The 24,674-nt window shown below is 53.6% G+C and overlaps 1 protein-coding gene across 2 annotated transcripts in view; it reads left to right on the forward strand.

The window, feature by feature from the left end:
• The window catches only part of GALNT18 (polypeptide N-acetylgalactosaminyltransferase 18), a 340,044-nt gene extending 320,588 nt beyond the window's left edge, over nucleotides 1-19,456 (forward strand). For both annotated transcript variants that reach the window (XM_046685402.1, XM_046685401.1), the window contains 2 exons: nucleotides 2,940-3,104; nucleotides 19,044-19,456. In XM_046685402.1, coding sequence (XP_046541358.1) covers nucleotides 2,940-3,104; nucleotides 19,044-19,190 — 312 coding nt within the window. In that variant the 3' untranslated portion in view covers nucleotides 19,191-19,456. The remainder of the gene's footprint in view (nucleotides 1-2,939; nucleotides 3,105-19,043) is intronic.
• The last annotated feature ends 5,218 nt before the right edge of the window (nucleotides 19,457-24,674 follow it).

Here is a 24,674-nt window from a genome sequence, read left to right on the forward strand (position 1 = left end):
GAGGAGGGAGCATGGTGCCTTTGACCCAAAGGCATAAATAAGTGCGCCCCTTTTGGAGAGAGGCCCAGGTGCCAGATTAAGGCCCTACACTGTGCACATTCAGGGAAGGCTTTCCGGAGGTGGTGAGTTTTCATTTATATTTTCCAAGTAGCAAGAGTCAGGGTAGGTGAGTAGAGGAAGCAGGGACAGCTCTCCTCTTAGTGTGACTGGGACCTTGATTCCTGATATGGTAGTTTCCCCAACTTGGCTGTTGGATCTTCCAGGACAGGGACCATGCTTTCTCATCTCTGTATCCTCAGAATTCAACTTACAGATTGTTGGTTGTTGCCTGGATGGATGGATGGATGGATGAGATGCCTAACTGCATCTATTTAATTTCCTAAATCCTACCAGTCATCAGATCCTCCTTCAGTTCCAATAAACTGGAAGCCACAGCAGGTCATCAGCTTTCCTTGGTGGTGAACTGGAAACCCAGGCCACATAATGGGTGGTCTCAGGATTATGATGAGAAGCCCACTTCTTACCCAATTCAGGGGTTGAATAGGCTCCTTTTTCCTCTGTGTTCTGGTCACATTTCCGCACTGATGCTGGGCAGTCTACATTTGGTCTCTGCTCAGCCCCTTGGTCACCATGATCTGTCACCTCTGTTATGGGAAGATCAGTCACCTTAGTAGTTTTGCTGTCTATTTCCTTGGATTCACCAAGCCTGCTAACTTGTAAGGTTATCTTAGAGAGCAGATCTCGCTGTAATGAGTGTCTTCCGTTTGTCCTTCCAGATCCGCCCTCCATCCTTTCCTTCCACCCTGTGAGGCTGACTCTATGGAATGTTGCAATGGGCTCCATGTTCTCTGGCTTCCACTTGGGTTCCACCAGTGAGCCGACCCAGCAGAAGAACCTGGTGGCGAGGGGAGGGTGGAGCTGGGATATTCACCCCCAGTCACCACTACCACCAAACCTCCCTTCTCAAAAGTCAGCTCTGTCTACAAAACTTTTCTCTTACAGGTTCTGGTAACTGTTCTCTCCTCTCATCCCTTTGGGCCTGGGAGTGGTAACAGCTCTGTGTTACCATCCCAGGGAACTATACTATCCCTGTGGCTCCCTTTCACCCTACCCACACCACTGAGAATTATACCTTTGTTGTATCCTTCTCGGATTCTTGTCTGTTGAGTGTGCCATCTGTTTCCTGTTGGGACCTCAACTGACTCGTTGGCCTGAGGCTCTTGCTATGTCTGAAGTGACCCTGCCTGCCTCTCCACGCCTCCCTGGACTTCTGAGGGTAGGAAGAACATGCCCCCAAAGGACCATCCCTTACTTACCCTCCTTGCCTGCACATTCTTCTCATCCCACCATCCCTTTTACGCCCCGCACCCATGTTTAAAAAGTCCTTGTCAACCACCCTCTTTACTAAGACAAGAAATACTTCATTTTATCATTTGGAGTTAATCAAAACTATTTACCAGTGAGAATTTTTGAATAGATCAAAATAACAAGAGGGCCCACCCTGAATTCTAACCTAAAGCAAAGAAAGGCAATATCTCAACTTGCCCATGGGGCCTAATCAGAGGTGGGGGTGTTAATGTCTTTAGTGATATGAGGAAAGGAGCTCAGAGAACCCAACTGCCCACTCAGAGCCCTTGCTGGGAACCACTGCTTGAGGCTGGGGAAGTGACTGAAGGGTCATGTGGCTTTCCTCTAGACCAGGGCCAGCAAATGTCAGCCCATGGGACAGCCCCCATTTTTGTAAATAAAGTGTTTTTGGAACACAGCCATTCATTTGTGTACTGTCCATGGCTGTGTTCATGCTACGATGGCAGAGTCGAGTAATAGAGACTGCACGGCCCTCTGTGCAGACAAGAGTTACCACAGCAGACCTGATGGCTCTCCTTTGAAAGCCCTGCTCACAAGGTGGGCCCTTAACTGGGACCTTGGGTTTCAGGAGAGTTGCCACCATTCCCACAACTGATAAGAGGGGCTCACTGGGCCGACTGTACAAACAATATGATTTACACTAAATACCTGCCTTCCTTCTGGAAGTCCCAAATTTGGTACCTACCAGGGAGAGGCTGTCTATGTGACCAACCCCCAGTAAAAACCCCTGGCATTGAGTCTAACAGGCTTCACCGGTAGACACCCCTTCACACGTGCCGTCTCCACTGCTTGCTGGGGGATCCCGTGCATCCTGCGCACCATGGGGAGAGGACACTTGGAAGCTATGCTTGGTTCCCCCAGACTTTGTGCCCTGTGCCTTGTCCCTCTGCTGATTTGATTTGCATCCTTTTGCTGTAATAAATCAGAGCCTTGAGTCCAACTGTATGCTGAGTCCTGTGAGTCCTAGCGAATCATCGAACCTGGGGGTGGCCTTGGGGACCTCCCAACACACCCGCAAAACCAAAAATATTTGCCATCTGGCCTGTTAAGAAAGTTTGCCACGCCCTGCTCTTCACAGTCTTAGTATGCATGAAAGTTACCTGTTGCATACGTCCCATCCCGCAAGACCCTGAACTCCTCTAAGGCCTGGCCCAGGTCTTCGGCTCTTTAGCTACCAGCCAAGCACAGTATCTTGTGCAAAATATTCACAGAGGGAAGAAGTTGGCAAGCCGGTAAGTAGTGGATTCAAGAAGTGTTTTTTAAACTGTGGATGGTGAAATCAATTTAAAAGGTTGTGACAATATTTTTCAATGAAAGAATACAATAGAGAATAGTTCATTGCATACAGTAGGGCTGTTTTATTTCTTCAAAATTTTGTTTCAGTTCTACGTGTGGACCAGATACTATACTGCATCATAATGCAGAAGGGTTTCTTCCTGTCCGTTAAAACAGAAAAGAATCCGAAGGCGACTGGACTGTGATCTCTCTGCCTGCTGCCCGGGGAGCAGCCCCACCTACCCTCCCGTCTCTCTGGTCATTAGCATTTAACCTCGTTCTCCCCCCGCCCTCAGAACGTGTACTACACCAGCAGTGGGCAGATCCACGTGGGTGTCCTGAGTCCCACTGTCGATGATGATGACAACCGGTGCCTGGTGGACGTCAACAGTCGGCCGCGGCTCATCGAGTGCAGTTACGCCAAAGCCAAGAGAATGAAGCTTCACTGGCAGTTCTCTCAGGTACCAGCCCCAGAGCCCTCTGGAAGAGCAACAGCGTAGAAAAACGGGGAGAGGGGCCGCAGGGGCCAGGGAGGGCATGGGGGCAGAGGGGGACTCTGTGGCCATAGGGAGGCTGTGACTCCAGGCCAGTTCTCAGGATTTACTGAGCAACTACTACATGCTGGGGGTTTTGCATATGTTAGCTCATTGACTCTTGATGTTGGCTCTGAGGGAGGTTATTATTATTATTGTCATTGTTGTTTTATCATTTTATTTAATTTTTACATATAAGGAAACAGGCTCAGAGAGGAAAGTCACCCGCCCAAAGTCACACAGTAAGGGGCAGGGCCAGGATTTAAACTCGGGTCTCTCTCACTTTAAACCCTCACATTTCTTCTACACAAGCCCCTTCTCATGAGATGAAGTGCCCGGTCTCCCAGATACAGACAGTGCTGGGTTTTCTCTGATCTCTGGCCTCTGACCCCCTCTGCCTTCCTCCCAGTATGGGGTCATCTAGGGCATGAGGTTTCCTCGCAGGACAGTGACTTGGGGCCATTTTGTGAAGGGCAGTCTGCACACCCGTGGCCGTGGAACATTCCTGTACTGTCTCCATCAATTCTGGGGCCCCTGTTTATCTTCCTGCTCTTCATTGACCCAGTTATAAAATGATGCCCAAGGATCAAGACACCCAGCTGGAGGGGCCTGCAGTGACCCAGCTTTGAAGAGAGCCTGGGCCTCGGCCCAGAGGCCTCCCAGCCCCGAGGAATCCACTAGGTTAGGATGAGTTTCTGCCCACGGATAGGGACGCGCACCCCCCCAGGTGGTGCAGGGAGAGTGTTCATAAGGGCAGGTGAGGGAGCCCATGCGGTTCCAGGGCATCAGGGCTGCTCGGGGCTGCACGTGGAGCATGCTTCCAGGGAAGTCAAGAAGGGACTGTCTATACTCACAGGACTGAGAGTCAGAGAGCCTACTCAAGGCTTCTAGCAAGCTGCCCCTTCCCTGGGGAGGAGGCTGATGGGCATAGGAGGGAGGTGTGCGGTTGGCCACACTGTGACTCCAGTCCCGTGTCCAGTGACTCTCCCTTGAGGTGGGGGTGGGGAAGGGGAGCTCCCGGCTACGTCAAGTTCACTGGGTACAGGGCACCTTCGACCTGTGGTCTGGGTATGTGGAACCAGAGGACTGAGAGAGACCCTTAGTCAGGTCCTAAATGGGTGGTGAAGGTTAGTACTGAGCAGCAAGCTCAAAACACGGTCATAGATTTAGGGTCTAGCTGGAGAACAGGCGCAAGAGCCCAGGCTGGGGCTTTGTGACCCCAGGAAAGCAGATGTTGGGGAGCAGCACGGGGAGCCAATGGGAGCCCTTCTGAGGGCGGGCAGGGGGTGCATGTGGCAGCTCTGAGTCCTGGCTGGGCCTGCAAAATGTGCGGGTTCAATGGAAAGGAATGGAGCACGAGAACTGTGCCTCCTGCCCCTGCCCCTTCCTGTCCATATGACCTCTGACCTGTGCTGTACACTGTAAAGTCCTGTCCCAGTGAGAGAGTAGCTAACTTGTTCATGCTGGGTGTGCTCTGGGCCGGGCTTTCTCATCACCTGGACTGACTAGCACACTTAACCCTCACACAGCTGGATGTGATGGGTGCCATTAGCCCGACATCATAGGGGAGGAAACAGAGGCACAAAGATGTTAGATATCACGCCCAGGGTGCTCGTGTTGTTTAGTATTGTTCCTGAAGGACTTCAGATTCTCTTTGTTACTTCTAATCGCGGAAGTCTGTTGGAGGTGGCCCCCTGGAAGGAGGTCAGGGTCAGGGCTGAGGGGCCTGTCCTCCTCCCACCTCCCTCTCTCCTGGTGAAGCACCGGATGCCCAGCTGTGGTCTGCTTTGACCCCACACTGTGCTCAGCACAAGCCTTGTCACTTTTTTCTGCCAGGTTTCTGGCCCCAGAGCGACACCGGACAGAGCTCCATTTCCCCTCTGCCCTCCATTAGACTGAGAGGCAGGGGGTGGCCTGGAGGCGTGTGGTCGGGGGCAGGGCCGGGTGTGTACTTGGTGGTGAAGGGGTTGTTTTTTCCCAGCTCAGGATAGATGCAAAATGGGCCTGCAAGCTGGAGGCAACAGAGAGAAAGTGACATATCGGGCCCCGTGGAGTCAGGGCTGACTTCGCTGGGGTGGTCTGGAGATCATCCATCAGGAGGGTCTGTATGGGGCCTCACATGGGGCTGCTCTCTGCTATCTGCAGCCAGGCCTGCTGGGTCCCCAGGTTCCGCTTGCTCCAGTGGATTGAGAAAGAAACGGGGCAGGAAGATGGTGGGGGTGGATTGGGGCAGGGCTGGTAGCTTTTCAGAAGACTTAGTACTTCACTTGGACTTTGAAGAAGATGTAGGAGCTTGCTCTGTATAGAAGTAGTGAAGGGTATTTCAGGGAGAGGGAACAGCATATGCAAAAGCTCCAGGCATCAAACTCAAGCCACATTCAGGGAGCTGCAGGAACAGGTGCGGCTGGATCCTGGTGGGCACAGCGGGGAGCAGCCGGCCATGAGCCTGGAGGGCCGCTGGACCAAGTCAAGGGGGCCACAGGGCCTGGACCTGGTCCATGAGGGTGAAAATGTGCAACAGGGCGCTGATGTGTTTAGGCCTGGGCTTTGGAAAACCCCCTGTGGCAGGAATTGTGGGGCTGAATGGGAAGGGGAGATTCTAGAAGAGGGAAAGAGGCAGGAGGAAGAGTTAGCAAGAGGCTGAAATGCAGTTTGGAAGTTTAGCCATTCCCTCCCCTGTCTGCTCCACATGACCCTGGGGTCCTCATGGCCCTGCCAGCCACCAACCTCTCCTCTCAGGGCAGGTCTGAGGCTGACCCGAGGAGCCCAGCTGTTCATGCTGTGGGTCAGACGTGTTGACAGGTGTGGCTGCGCATGCTCTAATGGATGAGCAGGCTGCGTCCACTCCCTGGGAGGAGGAGGAGGGAAGGGGACCCTGGGCTGGGCTGGAAGAGCCCCTGGAGTTCACAGCCCAGCAGGGTGCCTGACCTCTGGGGACTCTGTGTCACCTGGATCTGAGTGTTCCTGAACTGAAGTAAGCTCCCTGGTCCCTTCTGGGGCCTTGCTCCTCTGAGGAGCTCCAGAATCACCAGGGAATCAGAGCTCCCTCTGTCTGAGGAACCTCGGCCTCTCTGTCCAGTATCACACAGTTCAGTGTTAATAAGCTTAGCAACTCCATCTCAAAGATGACAAAATGAGGTTAAGTCACAGGACCTGAAAGCCATGGAGCTGGAGTTCAATCAGGCTGGCTGAATCCGAACCCGGACCGCTATGACATCCCAGCCCTCCCCACAGGCACATCCGCCTCCTTTCCAGCCCTCCAGACAGGCAGCTTTCCCCCAGGGGCCCCGAGCTCTCAGGCTGCGGTGACAGCTCCATCCCCTGTGCAGAGCTAGAAGTCTTGGTGCCCCTGGCTGGCTGGTCCTCATCTCATCTCTCCATCCCTGATTGAGGCAGAGACAGGAACATTCCCCTAGAATGGGTGTCCTCGAGCCAAAGATACCCCAAAATCCAGCTCCTTCATTTCCTCATCTCAGCGCATGGCCTTGAACAGGCAGCCCCACACCATTCCTGCTTCAAGGGACACAGGAACTGACAAAGCAGGCCATGTTGGCACGCGGAGCCCCGGGGCCCTGGTGGTTTCCAGCTACTACACATGTATCGAATTAAAATTCCCAGAGTGCTTCGGCTATCACATCTTTGATTCTTCTGCTAAGGGGAACTGCTGGAAATAATATTTTTAAATCCCTCATTTGCAAACCCAGGACAGCCACTCTCACTTGCTATCTAAGAATTAACATACATGAAATTTTTGCTTCATGCAAAATGATCAATATTAATCAAGCGACCTGGAACCTGTCCCCGAGGCCTCAGTGGTCAGGAGCTACTGTTGACGAGGCCAGAGGAAGCTGGCAGCCTCTTAAATGATTAAAGTCATGTGCTCTGGCTAATTTTCTTGCAACAGGTTGTAATCTTTACAAATTACATGGGGATCCTACTGGCTAGAATGTTCTGGTGCAGGAGTTGGGCTGAAAGAATCTTTTACTGGTGCATTTCAGATCTCCTTTCTGGTTTCACATTCTGCATTATTTACTCTCCTGAGGGCCACTCCACAGACACTCAGGCTGAATTAATTTCAAAATAATCCAGTGTGCTTCTCCCAGGTTCTCCTACAAAGAAGATAAGCATTTGCATATCTTAGTGTTCCATCTCATACCCTGATTTTCTGTTTAACAAACAAAATGCCTTCCTCTAACCCTCGTGAGCTCTTATGAATTTCCAACGCTCCAGGATGAATCAGGACAGCAGCAGATACTGACACTGAGAAACCGCGTTTGATGAAAACATCTCTTGGCAATGCTGATGTACAGGGCTCTGATGAGCAATTTTCCGATGATGAATATTCTTTCCGTCAGTCATTCATCAAACATTTATTGAGCTGAGGGGTTGGGCAGGAGTGGTGCAGGTATGAATCAGACATGGCCTCTGCCCTGGAGGAGCTCATGGGCATCAAAGCATACAGCAAAACTAGATGATGAGAGCAGAAACGAGGCGGGTACAATGTTCTGGGAGCCCGGGGTGATGGGCTCTGTCTGCTGGACTTGGGGATGGCTTCACATTCCAGGCTTGTTGGATCTGGATCTTGAAAGTTTCAGGACAGTTCCCAGGCTCCAAAAGGAAGAACATCCCATGGAGAGGCTGAGCCTGGGCAAAGGCAGGAAAAAGAGCAGGCTTGGGGCTAGAAATCCAGAGTCGGTGTGTGGGGGATTTAGAATTTTCAGTGGGACCTGAGAGAGACCAGACATCAGAGTCAGTTTGGGTGGACAGTGGTGGTCATTGAAAGCCATGCCGCCATGCCAAGCAGTTTGGAATTCACTTTAGAAGCAAAGGGAGGAACGAGGCAAGGTTCTTAAGTAGTGGATTGCCGTGATGGGGGCTGGGTCCCCCTGGCAGCAGAGTACGGGGTGGATTGGAAGGAAAGAGGCTGGAGACAGGGAATCAAGTGAGGGGGCTGTTCCATTGTCCCCGAGAGAGAAGAGGCAGACTTGGCAGCCAGGGGGAGCGTGGGGCCAGGCAGCTGTTGGGGAGGACTTTGAGAGACATCTCAGCAGTCTGTTGGAAGTCGTGATGGATTAAAAGGAGGTAGTTGTGAGGGGATTGTTAAGCCAGGACCACCCCAGGCTCTGGGTTGGAAGAACAGTCAGTAGGCAGCCAGAGTTGTCCCTCTCGAGCAATACGTCTGTCTCCAAACAGCCAATGTTTCCAACATCAATACTTGAAACTGTATTCACACTGGAAGTGGTAGTTGTTGCCTTTGATGATTTTTCTAGCTTGTGGCTCCTCCAGCTTTAAAGAATTTCCTAAACTGACTACCTACTGGGATTATAAATTCACATGCATGAAGTATAGGATTTTCAATCTTCTAAGAGCACCCAGCATACTGAGATTTGGGGGGTTCTGGGATTTGGTAATACAGTGTTACTGAAAGAGGCATTTAGTCAGTGACCCCTGGAACAATGGAAGGAGAGGGAGAAAGCAGATTTCACGTCACTACAGAGGAGAACTTGGTGGCAGGACACCTGTCAAGCAAAGCAGTGGACTGCCTCTCGGTGGCAAGGAGACACCCACCGTCCCCCAGCCACCATTACTATGAGTGGCTAAGCAAATGCTGGAAATTTTGATAGCAAATGCTATCAAAGGATTCTTGCCATAGCAAGGCTCTTATGATGTGCATCCACTAAGGTGCAACTTCCTTAAAGTCTGTCTATCTACTTGAATGCACGGTTGAAGGAATGGGAGCTGTTGGACCAGAAAGACCTCAGGAGAACTGGAGCTCTGCCTTCCAATATCCAAGGGCTGCCCTGTGCAAGAGCGAGCAGGCTTGTCCTGTGTGGTTCTGAGGGAGGACCTGTGCAGGGAGAATCAAGGACCATTTAGAGAGCGGCTCTCTCATAGTTAGAGTTATCCAGACACAAGGTTGGCCGTTCAGGGAAGAGGTGGGCTGAGGGCACCGCTCAGCAGGACATCAAGGCTCTATAGCTCTAAGTGGAGTTGGACTGGATGGTTTTAAGGGCTTGCCAGCCCTGAAGTTCTGTAATTTTAAGCTGAAGTTAGACAGCAAACTCTGAGAAGGGCTTTTTCCACCTAGAAGTCCCACTGGACCTGCCTTAATAGAAAAACACCATGAATTTGAAAATGAGCTGAACCCCTATATGAGGATCATCTTCATCCCACTTTATGGAATTTATATCCATTATTTCACTCCATGCCCCTCTCTTCCATCAACCAATAGACCAGAGGGCAGGACTGTGTCTTACCCTTTCAGTTCCTCTGGCTCCTAATGCAAAGCCTGAGACAGAGGAGACCCCCAGCGTGCTGTTAATCAAATGAGGGAGTCCTTTATTAAAAATTTACAAATCTTGGGGGCTGGCCCCATGGCATAAGGGTTAAGTTTGGCATGCTCTGCTTCAGTGGCCTGGGTTTGTGGGTTTGGATCCTAGGCACAGACCTATACTGTTCATCAGCCATGCTGTGGCAGCAACCCACATATAAAGTGGAGGAAGATTGGCATAGATGTTAGCTCTGGCCTAATCTTCCTCAGCAAAAAAGAAATAAATAAAAATTCACAAATCTTAGTTAAAGGCCTCCTCTGTGCCACGTCTTGAGCTGGGTTTGCATGAGACTGCAAGATGAACAAAACCCTGCCATCGATGACTCCTTGCGTGCATGCCGTGCATGCTGAAAAAAAAAATGAATAGTATGACAGTATTTCAAGGACATTTCAGCATAATAGTCAAAGGGCCCTGCTTAGTTGGGAAGTTCCCAGATCCTACAAAGAACACTTTTAGCTGGTGGTGAGTCCGAACTGCAATGCACAGACATGCGTTAAGTGGGCACCCAAAGTTCCAGGATGAACACATACTTCTTGGTGTCACTTCAGCTTTGGGGAGGCAGGTGGGAGCGTTTTCTACTAAACAAGTGCGCATATTGTATGGAGTGGAGTGCAAATCTGTATGGATATGTTTTAGAACAGGAGGCTCTGATGAAATGTCAGGGTATTCAGACTGTATTTCACGCTGCCTCCAGATGCTAGGGTGTGCATCACTCCTGCTGGCTATTGGGATTCTCTGGTGGAGACACTGGCGAGGCCCATCTGGGAGTCCGAGGGCACCCAGAACGGTGTTCCCGCTGGTGGGCCGTCCCCACGCCTCGGCTCCTGGGCCCGCCCCCTTCTCAGCAGCATTCATGCATTTTCCAATGGGGAACTTCGAAGATCACACCAGAGATGTCTATTAATGCCAGGAGAGAGGCGATTTTCGAGATTATGAGGAGACTGCCCAGAAGAGAGCTGAGCGCAGAGCCAAGTCTGCCTGTCTTGGCTCTGATTTGTGGGGTCTGATTTGATCATTTGATGCAAGATGAGCAACCCACTCCAAAAAGAACCTACTGCAGAGCACATTTCCCAGGGAGCACCGCTAATTCTGCCAGAGAATTTCCCAGCACGCAGGCAGGAGGAGTCCTTGACTTGCTCCTGCTGCCATCTGCAAGTGCTGTCAGGAAGTCCAACTTCAGGAACCTTTTGTACTGAGAAGAAAAGACTATAATCGGGTATTTCCTCGTGGCTCTGGAATAAAACAGCTTTTTATTTCCACGTCACATGAAGGCACAAGTGTAGAATTGTCCAGTTTTGAAGGACTGACAAAGCTTTGTTGGGGCCCCGAGTGTTGTCTTAGTTATTCGTGGTTTATGGCAGTCCGTGCCTCCCTCTCCCCCTGCTCATCCCGCAGAGATCAGGAGCCAGGACCAGGTGAGAGGGCTCAGCCCCCATCACTCCGACCTGGGTGAGATTTCAAAGTTTATTTATCAAACGTTTATATGGTCCTTACTATGTGCCAGGTCGTATTGTAACTGCTTGACAAATATTCATCCCCACGACAATGCCATTAGGTACTTTAATTATCCCCATTCTACAGATGAGGAAACTGAGGCACAGAGAGGTTAAGTAATTTGTTCAAAGTCAAATCTGGGAATTCTGTCAAATATGGGGTCCATGCTTTAAACCACCACACCGTGGTGCCTTTGGCTTGCCTCTAGAAAACCAGGGGATGGCTGCAATGGGAGTTTGGGGCTCAGATCTCCCGGCCGGGCCAGTGGCAGGTGGGTGTGAACTGGCTGGACGCCTGCCTCCTCAGCAAATCCTCCAGCCGTCCTGCTGTCTCCATCACCCCTTCACCTTCCCTTTGCACTTGACGCTGCTGTCACCCCGTCTTCAGTCCAGCGGCCCTTCACGGCAAGTCCCAGCCCACTCTCACACAGATGCAGGTGAGACTCCTTTAAGAAACACAAGCACCTGAGTACTTGTTGAGTGAATATTCATAATCCAGCAAGACCACGTTCCTCTACAAAAAGACTCAATCTCAGGGTTTCTTTAATTAGTACGAACATCCCACCCATGCTTGAAAGTATTTGATTACTGATTGTTAACTACCTAACCTGGAAACTCCAAGCCCCCTGTCCTTAAAGCCCAGGACCCACTGGGCCACTTCCTGGGGAAAGAAAATGAGAAAGGACAGTGGGACAGGAGCTCCGAAATGAGCGGTGACGTCTTCAGAATACCGGGTTCCGTCCACGCACAGCCTCCCCGTGAGCACCTTGACTGCAGGCATGAGGCCAGCCTGGGCTCAGCCCAGATGGTCAGATGCTCCTCCCAGGGAGGTGAGCGCAAGTGACCAGTGGCCCAACCCTGTCCTGAGGGAGGGTGATGGCTTCTTTGTTTGTGATCCCCAAAGGGTGGTCCCTGGACCGCCACACCTGCAGCAGCAGCACCTGGAACTTAAAAGGGCACATTTTCAGGCCCCAGCAGAGACCTGCTGGGTCAGAAAGTGGAGCGCAGTGCTCTCTAGCTTAACAAGCCCTCAGGGACTCCAGCTAGCCCTTACCCAACCCACCTCTCCAGGAGGAACTCAGTTACTTAGTCTGGTTCCACTCCCAGCTGCCACAGACACACACTTGGGTAAACTGAGGCAGAGAAGAAGTGCATGGCTGTGTAATCCAAGGCACCTCCTCAGTGCCTCGGCCCAGGAAGCTCATGGACCCCAGCTCCATGGGCCAGTGTGTACATAGTCAGTGGTCCAGGTGGAGACAAAACCAGAGTGCCCCACCGTGCTCTTGCACCTTTTGCAAATTGGAAGACTGAAGCCCAGAGAGGCTCAGCCACTTACCCAGGGTCACACAGCCAGGGAGGGCCAGAGGCAAGGTTGGGAGCAAAGTCCTATGTTCTTTGCTTCCCTCACACCCTCACACGCTCTTTGCAGTCACTACTTAGGCCCCAAAGGAAAGGAACTCAGCTGGGGGCTGGGCACCCAGCTCTAGAAATTATTAGCCTTCTTAATTCTATACATTCAGCTTTCAGGTTTTTTTTTTTTTTAACGCTGTTTCCATATTTAATTTGACTTCCATTCCAATTAAGCTGTCTGTGTGCTGCAGCGTCTCTCCTGCCAGGTTTAATTGCCCTTATTTAAATTCTTTAATTAAAAGTATTGTGTGTTTCCAGATCCTGTAGTTGTAAGTATTACACAGATAATTTAGATGACTGGACCAGTAAACCAGGCGACTGCACCTTCCCAGAGGCCTCAGCTGCAGCCCCCGGAGCCCTGCACCTGGCCAGAGGTGGTGACAGGTCCCGGCTTCCCTCCTTCCTCCAATGCTCTACGCTCGGCACAGCCGGCAGAGTGACTGGTTACCATGTCAGTGCGGCCCTGCGACGGCTGGCCCTGGCTGTGTCACCAGATTAAGGGCCAAAGTCCCCACATGGCCTGCCCCTCCCTCACCTCTGGGGCTTCGTGCCCTCCCCCACCCCATGCCTGCCTCGTCCCACGGCTTCGCTCTGGGCACGGGGCTCTCCCCCCATCTCCCGGCTCCTCCTCTGCTTGTGTCTTTGCTCAGACCACTCCTGCTCGTGGAGGCCCGCCCTGACCACCTCTTCCCGTGGGGCAGCCCTCTCCCCCTGCCTGTCTTAATCCATTCAGGCTGCGGTGACAAGACCATAGACTGGGCAGCTTACACAGCAGACGTTATCGCTCACAGTCCTGGAGGCTGGCAGGCCAAGATGAAGGTGCCCGCAGATTGGGTATCCGTGTCTGGTGAGAGCCCGCTGCCTGGTTGGCAGACGGCCGCCTTCTCCCTGTGTCCTCACGTGGCAGAGAGGGAGATCATCTCCCTGGGGTCTCCTCACATAAGGGCACTAGTCCCATTCATGAGGCCCCACCCTCAGGACCTAATCCCTTCCAGAGCACCCCACCTCCAAATGCTGTCACCTGGGGCTTCAGCCTCCGACAGGAATCTCAGGGGGACGCAGACCTGCAGCCCGCGGCACTGCCCCACACTTCTGTGCACAGCCTGGTCACCTCCAGACACACTGGAGAATTGACTGTGTGCCCCTTCCTAGGATACAGTCTCCGCAGAGACAAGATCTTTTCCTGTTTGGTTGTTGATGAGTCTCGGGGCCGAGACTGTCCCCGGCACGTGGTAGGCCCTCACGACGTATCTGATGGGGGGACCCACGGATGGATGGATCATGTCTCTGCAGAGAGCCCTCATCGGGACCAGGCCAGACTGGCTCCCCAGAGCCCCCTGAAGGTCAAGACGACCCTCCTCCACCTGGGGGGTTGGGGCACCAACAGCTCCCAGTCCTGTCCACCACCTTGCGACAGGCATGGGGTGGACTGAATGGTGGGGTGGGCCTGGCCACCTATCCTAGTGAGGAACACGGAAGAGGGTGGACTCCGGGGCTCCCAGCCTGGCTCTACCACTGACTGACCGTGTGACCCTGGGCAAGTCTCCCAACCTCTCTGAGTCTCAGTCTCCAATTCTATAAAATGGGGATAATTGTCATCTCCACCTCGGGGTTATTGTGAGGAAGACGTGAGACTGGGCGTGTGAGTACTTGACACGGTGCCAGGGACGTGGTAAACAAGCGTCAGCTGTCACACTTTTATCTCAGGTGCGGAGCCCGCAGATGGAGGCACAGACAGTGACAAGGCCAGGCTGCTCCCAAGGTGCCGAGCTCACAGGAAGGCACTGAATGGAGGACAGGGAGGCCCCTTTGCAGCTGTGGTGACTGGCATGTGCCCAGAGAGAGGGTGAGAGCCAGTCCGTTCAGTGAAAGAGGTCGAGGTCCGAGAAGGAAGACAGGAGGGGGCCATGCCGGGGGCCATGCCAGGGGCCAGTGCCAGCTCTAGCACCAGATGGTGGCCTCGCTCCTCCCTCCACACCCCGGATGTGTTCCCAAGACATATGCCAGGGCTCAGCAGGGCTTCCAAGGTGGCCTTCCTTCCCCGTTCTAGAAGACTCTCCTCTCAGAGCCTCCGGGGAGGAGCTCTCCTTGGCCTCGCCCTCTGCCCTCCCCGACAGGCCCAGATACTCTCACTGAGGTTCTGTCTCCTCCACAGCCCTGCTCTTGACCTCACTCCATTTCTTCCACATCCTTCCTGGACGCCACCCTGGCTCTTGGCTGTTTCTGCCCCAAGATCACCACGCTTCCTGTCTCCAGGGTGCTGAGGGCATGGCTGGGCCAGGGTAGGGCCTGGGAAATGTCATAGTTGAGTCTCTGAAGGAACACTTTACTTCTCAGAGACCTCTGCCCCCGCCTCCCTCTCTCGCCTTGGCAAGGTGCCCCGTGGAAGAATGTGCCTGAGTGGCTGGTGGGAAGGGAGGGGGCTGCGGCCTCTTCTCTTTTGGACAAACTTCTCCAAGCTTCAGTGGCCCAGGGGACGGTCACCCAGCCCCTGAGGAGATGCTGAGCAGTCAGAATCTTCAGCAGAGTACACAGGCACTGGGCCTGGCCTCCTTTTTCTGCTTGTCCTGCGGTTTTTCTGGAGCCCCCATCCTGATACTCTGAACAGCCTCACACCCACTTGTTGTTTTAAAGCTGATAAGGGGTTTCCCATCAGTCTTCTGCTCATCCTCCAGTAATCAGGACAGAAATTATCCTCTGGCCCTAGAGACAATGGAACCAGAAGGGCGGAGCGGCTTGTCCAAGGCCACACAGCTGACAGCCAGAAAAGGAGCGTCCTAGTTCAGCACTCCCTCCTTTGCATCCCATCGCCAGAAACGCTGCGGACTTCATGAATTAGAGAGCTGAGCTGGTTTCATTCCCGCCCTGCCTGAGCTGTGCACCCAGCAACAGGGGTAGGGCCCACCACAGGGCTGGCGGCGATGCAGGAGGGTCCGGGGAGGCTGGCCACAGGCCTGCTCAAGGAGCACCGGTGCCATGGCCCAGCCTGGTGTGGGCGCAGGCATGCTCAGGTCATAGAAAGAGAAGCCGTAGAAACCTGGGCTTGGCGTATGGAGGGGCTGGCCTTGCTTGGAGCAAGTGTCATAAGGGATGCTTCTAGGTCCAAAAGTCTTTGAGGGACAGGATGGGGCCCCAAGGTGGACAACTTGAGGCCATCCTCCACAATCATCCCATTGTGGTTCAGGAGCATGCTGTGTCGACCAAAGGCCCAGTTCCTTGACTATGTTGGAGAAGCCTGTTGTCCAGTGGAAATGGGGTGGTGGCCCTCTGCTCTGGTCAGTTCAGAGTGACACAAAATAACTGGAGTTGGACAACCAGGACAACCATGATGAAAAAAATATACAAAATTGTCCCACAAGGAACCGAGATTTTTAACCTGGAAAAGCACAGACCCGTGGGTGGGGTAGGGGGACTCACCTTCCCCTATTGGAAGGGAAGGGATGGAGAAGTAGGAGCCGACCCAAGTGTAGGGACCCGAGGGACAATCTTGGGACCGCTTGCCAGCCTGATGCCCCCCAAACAAGGATTTTAGTTCAAAGGGAGGAGGATGCTCCGAAGGCAGAGCAGCTGGGAAAGGAAAGCCCGCTTTCCCTTGTTCAGGGCTGGGCACTTCGTCCCTGGCGGGGCCAAGCAGTGGCTGAAGTATACAGGCCACTCAGCATGTGGATGAGAATGAGAGGGTGGGCCTTCAAGTCTCTTCCTGCGTGGAAACTCTGGGTCTTCCTGAGCCCCTGTCGACAGCCACTGGGTCCTCCGCCCTCTAGGGGCCTGAGCCTGCGGGCGTCTCTCTGGCTGCGCAGTGGTCCCCACTTAATAAAGCTCGCTGCCTCGGTGGCTTCCCCTTTGCTGTCTCTCTGCTCCTGGGTGCAGTGGGTCGCTGCTCTCCTCGGCAGCTGCTAGGGTTTGGGGCCCAGGAGGAGGACATGTTTTGTTCACTTGAATGCTTCTGACGAGGTTTGCAGGCTGCTGGGCCATCCCCCACACCCCAGAAATTGGAAATGCCATGCCCCCAACACTCACACAGACAGTCTAACCCCCTCTGCCACCCAGCTTCTCACTCCCTGCCTCCGTCACCCACTACTCGAAGTCTCTCCTGAGGGAGCTGGATTTTTTTGTTTTAATTTTATTTTATTTGAAGAATAACACACATACATGCAGAAAAAGGCACAAAGCATAAATGTTCAACTTGATTTAAAATAAAGCAGATGCCTATGTAGCCACCACCCAGGTCAGAAATAGCACACCACCAGCACCCCAGAAGCCCCTCTCTTGCCTCCTGTCAATCATTTTCCCCCTTCCTCCCCCCCAAAGGTAACCCCCATCCTGACTTTAACACTGTGGTTTTATTTTGCCTGTTTGGGAAGTTTGCATGAGTAGAATTATGTCTGTATTCTTTGTCTGGCTTCTTTTGCTAACATTTGTGAGATTTTTCGTTACTGAGTGGGGCTCTAGCTTGGTCATTTTCACGGCTGTATAGTATTCTATTATGTGTCTATACCACAAGTTACTTATCCATTCTACTATGATGGGCATTTGGGGTGATTCCAGGTTGGCACTTTTACAGATCATGTTTCAGAAAGCACTTGGATGCATGTCTTTGTTGCACACAGTTTCTGCTAGATGTACACCTGGGCGTGGAATGGTTGGGTTGCAGGGATGTGCTTGTTCAGCTGCAGTAGATACTGCCAGTCTCCTAAGTGGTTGTGAGAACTGAGTGTCAGTGCTCTCCTGAGATGTCAGTAGTCGCCGTGGGGATGGGGGTGGCAGACTAGAGATGGATGCAGCTGGGGGATGGGCTGCAGAGTCTTAAGAGGCAGGGTCCCCCTCTCCCTGCTGCCGGGTCTCTCAGAGCCACTCCAAGTGCAACACCTGAGCACTGTGACCTTGACCTCTGACCCATTGCCTCTCACCTCTATAGGTCATGACAGCCAATGTTTACTGACCACCTATTGCATGCCAGGCCTTTTGCTGGTTGCTGAGGGCACAGAAATTGATAAGACAGAGAACTCTCCATCTAGAGGGGGAAAAGACAAGTAAATGAGGAATTTCACTACCATTCAATAATGCTGAGCTAGAAAGGGCACAAGATGAAGAGCACCAAGCCAGCTGGGCAGACTGGACGAGAGGGAGTGCAGGTGGGGCGAGGTGAGAGGTGAGAAGACTTTTGGAGGAAATGGAGCAGGAGCTGAGCCTTGGAACATGACATGGCTTCGCCTGCTAGGAAGCATGGAGGAGGACCCCAGGCACAGGCGCAGCCTGTTCAAAGTCCAGAAATAATGCAAATAGGTTCAGAAACCCACAAGATGTTTGGTATGGCTGCAGCAGAAGGTGCAGGAGCGGAGGGAGGAGATGAGGCCAGAGAGGGACGCAGCAGCGCCCCGTGACGGCCTTCAGTGCTGTGCTAAGGAGCTCGGGCTGTGTGCTCCAGGCCAAAGGTGCATTCCAGAAAGAGCCGTCTTCCTGCCTCTGGAGGTCGGGAGGGGGTCAGGTAGGGGCTGGTGCAGTTGTCCAGGTGAGAGCAGATGGTGGCTGAACTAGGGCAAGTGTGATGGGGCAGGAATAAGGGGACAGTCACAAGGCATGAGGGGAGTGGAACTGGCAGGGCTCGGTGCCTACTCAGACACTGGGGAGAAGGCGAAGATGTCAAAGAAAATGCCCAGGTTTCCCACACAAATGCTTGGTTATTGCTGAGAGGGAAACACAGGAGGAGTAGGTTCTGGGGGAAAGGTGAGTTTGACCACCTCCTCAAGTGCCATGAAGCTACAAGGGGCCCATTTATAAGGACCACCACCCACCCTAAGCAAGTCTGCCTGCTTGGGAGGCCAAAGCCCAGTGAGCATGTCTTTGGTATAACTCAGAGATGCTCAAACAGTCCAGGCTGATGCCCCGCTTACAGCCAGCAGCCCGAATGTCCAAGCCCTGCAAGGATCACACTAAAAGCAAAAATTGGGGGGTTCCTCTTTGCTGCTGTGGGGCTGCTTTGGGGAGCAGAACATCCCTTCTTTCAAGAGGCTTTGGGGCATAAACTGAATATACACGGCTACAGAACATTCTGGAACATCGGTAGCATGGGGGAAAACCATGCATGTCCAGGGCTGAGGGAGCTCAGCGGCCTAATAGGCAATATCCAGGAGCCAGAGTTCGGTTGAGGCCAGCACAGATGACTCCTCAGAGCAGGAGGTCCTGGGCCTCTGGTGATGCTCAAATTCAGGCTGATCGTCAGGTAGTCCTGAGGAGCTAGGCTTTCCAGAGCAGGAACCCAGCCTGTGGTTGTGGGCAACAGAGCCTGGCCCCGGAGTAGGAGCTGTGGGAGCTAACCAGCATAACCCACCCCGGCCAGGTAGACAGAAGTTGGCATGGAGTGTTTCCATCCTCTGTCCTAGCAAAGAACTAGGGCCTGTGAAGAAAACTGAAGCACATGCTCAGTCTCAGGGAGGAGACCAACACATCTAGGACGTGGAGCCAGAGCCTTCGTGGGAATGCTGATCCCAGACCTGTCATGGCCTTGCTGGATCCCAGGCATCTGGACACACAAATAATCCCAGCCCCCACCAGCCGTGAGAACTGAGGTTCCCCCATCTCCCCGTGTTGCCTCTACGCCCTCTGACCCCGCTCCCTTCCCTGGCTCCTAGGGAGGCCCCATCCAGAACCGCAAGTCCAAGCGCTGTCTGGAGCTGCAGGAGAACAGCGACTCGGAGTTCGGCTTCCAGCTGGTGCTGCAGAAGTGCTCGGGCCAGCACTGGAGCATCACCAACGTCCTGAGGAGCCTGGCGTCCTGACCTCTCCCCCCAACACCCCGCCCCGGGAGCCGCCCCTCCCTCCCCTTTGCTACTGTGTAGCACCTGCTGCGACGTCCTCTGCTGTCCTTGTGAGGTTGTTTGGAACCAGGTTAGTGGGCCCCCAAAAGATCTTTTTATTTCCTATTCAATTTTCATGGAGTTTATAGAAAGATGCTGAATGGTGGGTGAGGGTATAATATCATAAACTATTTTGCAACTGTAAATAGGGGACAAATGGAAAATATTTATAACTGACAATAAAATACTATTGATTAAGAAAAGGGTTTTTGCAGTTATTTTGGTGCTCGGTGGAAATTCATGCCTGGCTCCTCTGAACTTGGAGTTCTTGTAGCCAAAGATGTGTCCCTGTTCGCCCTTCCCGCTCCTGAGAAAAAGGCTTCGAGCCCCTGCAAACAGGGGGAGCTTGTTGTGTAAGCTGTCAGCCTTCTGTGTTAGGCCCAGGGTGGCGAGACGGGCTTCTCCGGCAGCAGGTGCCTCCCCAGAAGGGCAGCCCAGTTCTTCAATCCTCGAGAAATCAGGATTATTCATGGGCCGCCGGAGCGGCGTCTGCTGGACTTCAGGCTTCAGGCTGCCCTGCCCTCTCCTGGAGTCACCTCCTTCACCTCCCAGCTCTGTCACTGCTCAGAGGCCCAGCAGACACTTGCCTACAGCCAATGCCCAGCCAGTTGCTAAGAGCAGTTGGCTCCTTCCATGAATCCCATATATTAAGTTTCCTGGTGCTGCCGTAGCAAAGTGCCCCAGACTGGGGGGCTTAAACAACAAGAAATTCCTTCTCTCCCGGTTCTGAAGGCCAGGAGCCCGAAATCAAGGCGGCAGCAGGGTTGGTTCCTTCTGCGGGCTGTGAGGGAAGACCTCTCCCAGGCGTCTCTCTGAGCTCCCGGTAGCCACAGGCGTCCCTTGGCTTGTAGATGGCCGTCAGCTCTCCGTGCTTCCCTCTGTGCACGTCTGCCTCTGCGTCCTAATTTCCTGATTTATAAAGACACCAGTCGTATTGGATTAGGGCCCACCCTAATGACCTCATTTGAACTCAGTTAACTCTGTTGAGACTCTCCTTCCAAATAAGGTCCCATTCTGAGGCGCCGGCGGTGAGGAATTCAACACGTCTCTTGGGGAAACGATTTGACCCATAACACATAGCTCACTCAGTTATGGCTTCGGGACACCCCAGCCTCGGGACAGTGGCTGCCATCAGAGTGGAGCCATCTTTCTTGGAGCGTCTTCCCCAACCCTCTGGCCCTCCAGCAGTTTCCGGTTGACTTGTCCTGGCCCAAAGAGGCCTTCCTCAGGTTGGGGGCTCCCGTGTTTAGTTTGAGGGACTCCCCACCCCATCTCCTGGCAGCACTTGCAGCCCCCTGGCTCACAGCAGAGCAGTCATGAGTGACAGGCTGTAAGACTGAGGCAGGAGAGGTTTCAGGCCCACTCACCCCCGCAAGTTCTCTGGGGCCTCCAGCCACACAGCCGCCTGTTCTGGATCAGTAATTTATAGATGAAAAACTGACAAACATAAAGAAACCTCCTGCACCTATGGGACCCCAGGAGGGGAGGGGCCTCCTGCCTCGTCCATCCTCGCGCACCAAGAACCCCATCTAGCACAGGATTCACCCTGGAGGGGCCGCGAGGGGCTTCCTAGGCTAATGTCATAGCTTCCCCTCGAGGTTTACACTTAATTCCCCAAATGGCCCTTGGCTCCACCACAGAGACCCATGAGAGGGTACCACCAGGCTGGTCCCCTGCGGCCCCCACCCAGGAGGTCAACATGGGGAGCAGGACCCTCAGGAGGAAAGAGGCTCCTACGAATTCGCAGGCACTGCCTTTGTAGTGCTCTGGAGCCAGGATGCCCTCATCCCTTCCCCGCGCTTACTTCTCGACCTAAACTCTACTCTTTCCTACGCTCATGCCGATGAACATCTCCTGTAGCTGTAACCCATCCCGTACTTCTAAAGTCATTCTCTGTTCTAGACTCGCTCTACCCACCTCTTTCTGCACCTCTAAAATACCAATTCCTGCTCTTCATAGTCACCCACCCATACGGCCCCGCACCAGTGTTCCCAGGGTCTGGTCTCCAGACCAGCGGCATCAGCATCACTCAGGAACTTAGCAGAATTGCAGTTCTCAAGCCCCACCCCAGAGCCCCTGAAGCAGAAACGATCTAGGTTTGAACAAGCTCTCCGCGTGATTCTGGTTCCCCACTACAGTCTGAGAACCGCCGGCAGCCCCCACCGCGGGCAGGTCACCCGTGTCATCCCTCCTCCACTTGCCAGGCCGCCATCCTCAGCAGCCTCTGTTCCTACTGCGGCCGCAGCCCAGAAGGCCCCGCGTCCACCCACACTCACACCTTCACTGCCTGCACCACGTCTGTCCCTCATGTAGAGAAGCAGGACCGAGAGTGTGGCCTCTGGAGCCGACAGCCCGAGTTCAAGTCCCAGCCCTGCCACTTCCCAGCTGGACGATCTTGGGCAGCTGCTTGACCTCCTTGTGCCTCCTTAAAAAGTAGGGATACTAATAGTATATCTTTTACAGAGTTGTTGTGAAAATTAAATGAGTGAATTTGTGTAAAACAGAACAGTGACAGGCACATAATAAGTGCTATAAAGCCTTAGCTATTATTATTTCATCCATTGACATCCTGACACCCAGATGCTGTCACCGACATCCCCACCTTCATACCCGTCTACACCCACACTTCACCATGCCTGTCGGCATCCATGGCCCACCCCACCTGCACTAACACCACTCATGTCTGAACCACCTGCCTGGAGGTGCTTGTCCTCACACCCATCGCCCCCTGCACCCACGCCCCTACAATCTCCACACATCCTTGCCCTCCTGTCGAGGGCATCTGGACATCCACCACTCCCAACAACACCTACACCCTGAGAAGCACACTGAGGATGACGCCCTCCCCAGTACTCACCTGGGGGCAGTTAAAACAGGGGACACGGGGGCAGCTCCCCCCTAGGACACCAACTCACCATGTCCCTGAGCCCAGATGCTCAAGCCCTGGAGGGAGAAGAGGCTCTGAGATGGCCTTGAGGGCCCTGACTTCCTACGAGCGGGGACCATGTGGCCAGTCCAGGCTCTGCTATATCTCAGAGGGACAAAGGTAAGAAGTCCAAGGCCATGTGTCTCCAAAGCAGAGGGGCTGGGTAGGTTTGGGGCAGAGGCAGGAGTGAGAGCATAAAGGGAGGGGGAGGGCAAGGAGGTCCTAGCCCACACCCAGCCTCATCGGATCCCAGCCTCAGCAGGCTGCTTCTCCCTGTTGCTGCTGCAAGCTGGACAGCAGCTGTTTAGGGGCTCTCTGAACACCCCAGGGTAAGATCATTATTTTTCGTAATGATCTGCACATTAAACAACTTTGTTCCCTGATTCCACTGCCTTCCCGGACACCAGAAAGGGCTCTTCCAGCCTGTCCTGCAAGACCTCCTGGACAGCCAGCCCACTGCCTGCCCACAACCCAGTCCCCCAACTCAACCCCAGCCTTCACCCGGTCCCTGCCCATGGTCCCACCTGTTATGGGTAATGAAGGAAGAAGATGGGGTCCTTGCTCCCCACTGGGAGGTGGACACAGTTGTTTGCAGAAACGATGGCAGAAGCCGTCACTGACTTGGCTATATCCTGCCCAACCCCGAAGGTCACCTGCCACCAGTCACAGTCCTACAGCTCCTGCAGCTTCCTGCATCTCTGCCTGAGGCCCTTCTCCAGCCACAGGCACATGCTCGGGCGTATGCATGGGTAGACCAGAAGTACCGGGAAGTTTAGACCTTAGGAACAACCCCCAATCAGTGAGGGATGGGCCTCCTCATTCTTCAGGGGCATAAACGTGAAGCCTGATCCCCCAGTCTCTCAAAGGGTCCCAGTGGGACTGAGCCCCAGTAGCCACCTCAGTGCAACCTCTACTGGCTTTCCTCCCTTCCTGGTCTCATGGTCCCCACTCCCTCTCCAAGCTTGCCCAATCATCTCCCAAATGCTGGTCTCTAGGTCTGCTCCCGGGAGAAGCAGCTCATGCCCACTCCTCCTGTGCAGTGGCCCCACACCCATGGACACCAGGGATACCAAATCCTCCTCTGTGCCCCGACCTCTCCTTTGAGCTCCAGGCCTGATCTCCTGCCGCTGACGGGCCCCGGGCAGCTGGGTGGCTGTCCTTAGACAATGCTGACCCATGTGCTGAAACAGACCTGTTGCTCCTCCTCCCAAGCCCACCCCAGTGACCAGCATCACCCGCCACCAAGTGCTCAAGCCAGAGACCTCCTCTCGTCCCTAACTCCCCATCACCCCATCGTCCCCCCAGTATCTTGTCAGTACATCACAGCAGTGATGCCTCCTTAACAGCTCTGGGACTGCCCTGGGCCCCTTCCTAGCTCACATGGACCCTGCCTCCCCACCTCCAGTCTCCCCCACTCCCGTCCTCATCTGCCCCCGACACTGCAACAGTCACAGGGGACTTTCTGAAATGCAAATATGATCAGATTCCTTCCGGACCTAAAACCGTCTATAGGTCTCATCAAAGATGGTGAATGACTAGCTCAGGCTCCAGCCTCAGAGCTCCCTCCTTCTGTGAGTCCAGCAGCCGAGGCTCAGAAGCTTCCAGGTTGGGGGCCTTAGACACAGGAGGGCCGTGGGTGTGAGTAGGCCTGACTTCCCGGCTGTGGCACCCACTGGACATCTACAGCCCCCGCCCACCCTCTGGGGATGTTGGTGTCCCATGTCTTCTTTCCTTTTGTTGAAGAGGTTTTTCTTAGGGGCTGTATTGGTTTGCTAGAGCTTCCGTAACCAAGTACCACAGACCGCGTGGCTCAAACGACAGCAGTGTGTTGTCTCACAGTTCCGGAGCCCAGAAGTCCAAGCTCCAGCTGTGGGCAGGGTTGGGTCCTCTGAGGGCTGTGAGGGAAGGATGTGTTCCAGGCCTTTCTCCTTGGTTTATAAATAGGCGTCTTCTCTCTGTGTCTCTTCACATCATCTTCCCTCTGTGTGTGTGTGTCTGTTTCCAGATTTCTTCTTCTTGTAAGGACACCAGTCATATTGGTTTAGGTCCCACCCTAATGACCTCATTTTAACTTCATTACCTCTGTAAGACCCTATCTCCACATGAGGTCACATGCTGAGGTACTGGGGTGAGGACTTCAACACATGAATTTTTAGAGGGGATACAATTCAACCCATAACAGGAACAGAGCAGGGGAAGCGAAGAGCAGACCCCAGGTCCCAAGAGGCTGCCTGCACTCACACCCACCTTGCCCGGCAAGTCCTGACTGTTGAGGGCAGCCCCAGTTCTGGCCTTCATCTGTAGAGGTGACAGGGAATTTGTGCATAAGGACCTGAGATGGTCGTCATTGCCCTCTGTGTCCACACCCCTCTTAAGGAAAGCTGTTCCACCACAGCCCCAGCTGTGACCCCGTTTGTGCCATGACCATGCTCTCTCCCTCCCTAGCTGTTTTGACCTGACCCAAGGGCGGGCACCCATAG

The sequence above is a fragment of the Equus quagga genome, chromosome 14, assembly GCF_021613505.1.
Source record: "Equus quagga isolate Etosha38 chromosome 14, UCLA_HA_Equagga_1.0, whole genome shotgun sequence".
In the NCBI taxonomy this organism is placed as follows: Eukaryota; Metazoa; Chordata; class Mammalia; order Perissodactyla; family Equidae; genus Equus; species Equus quagga.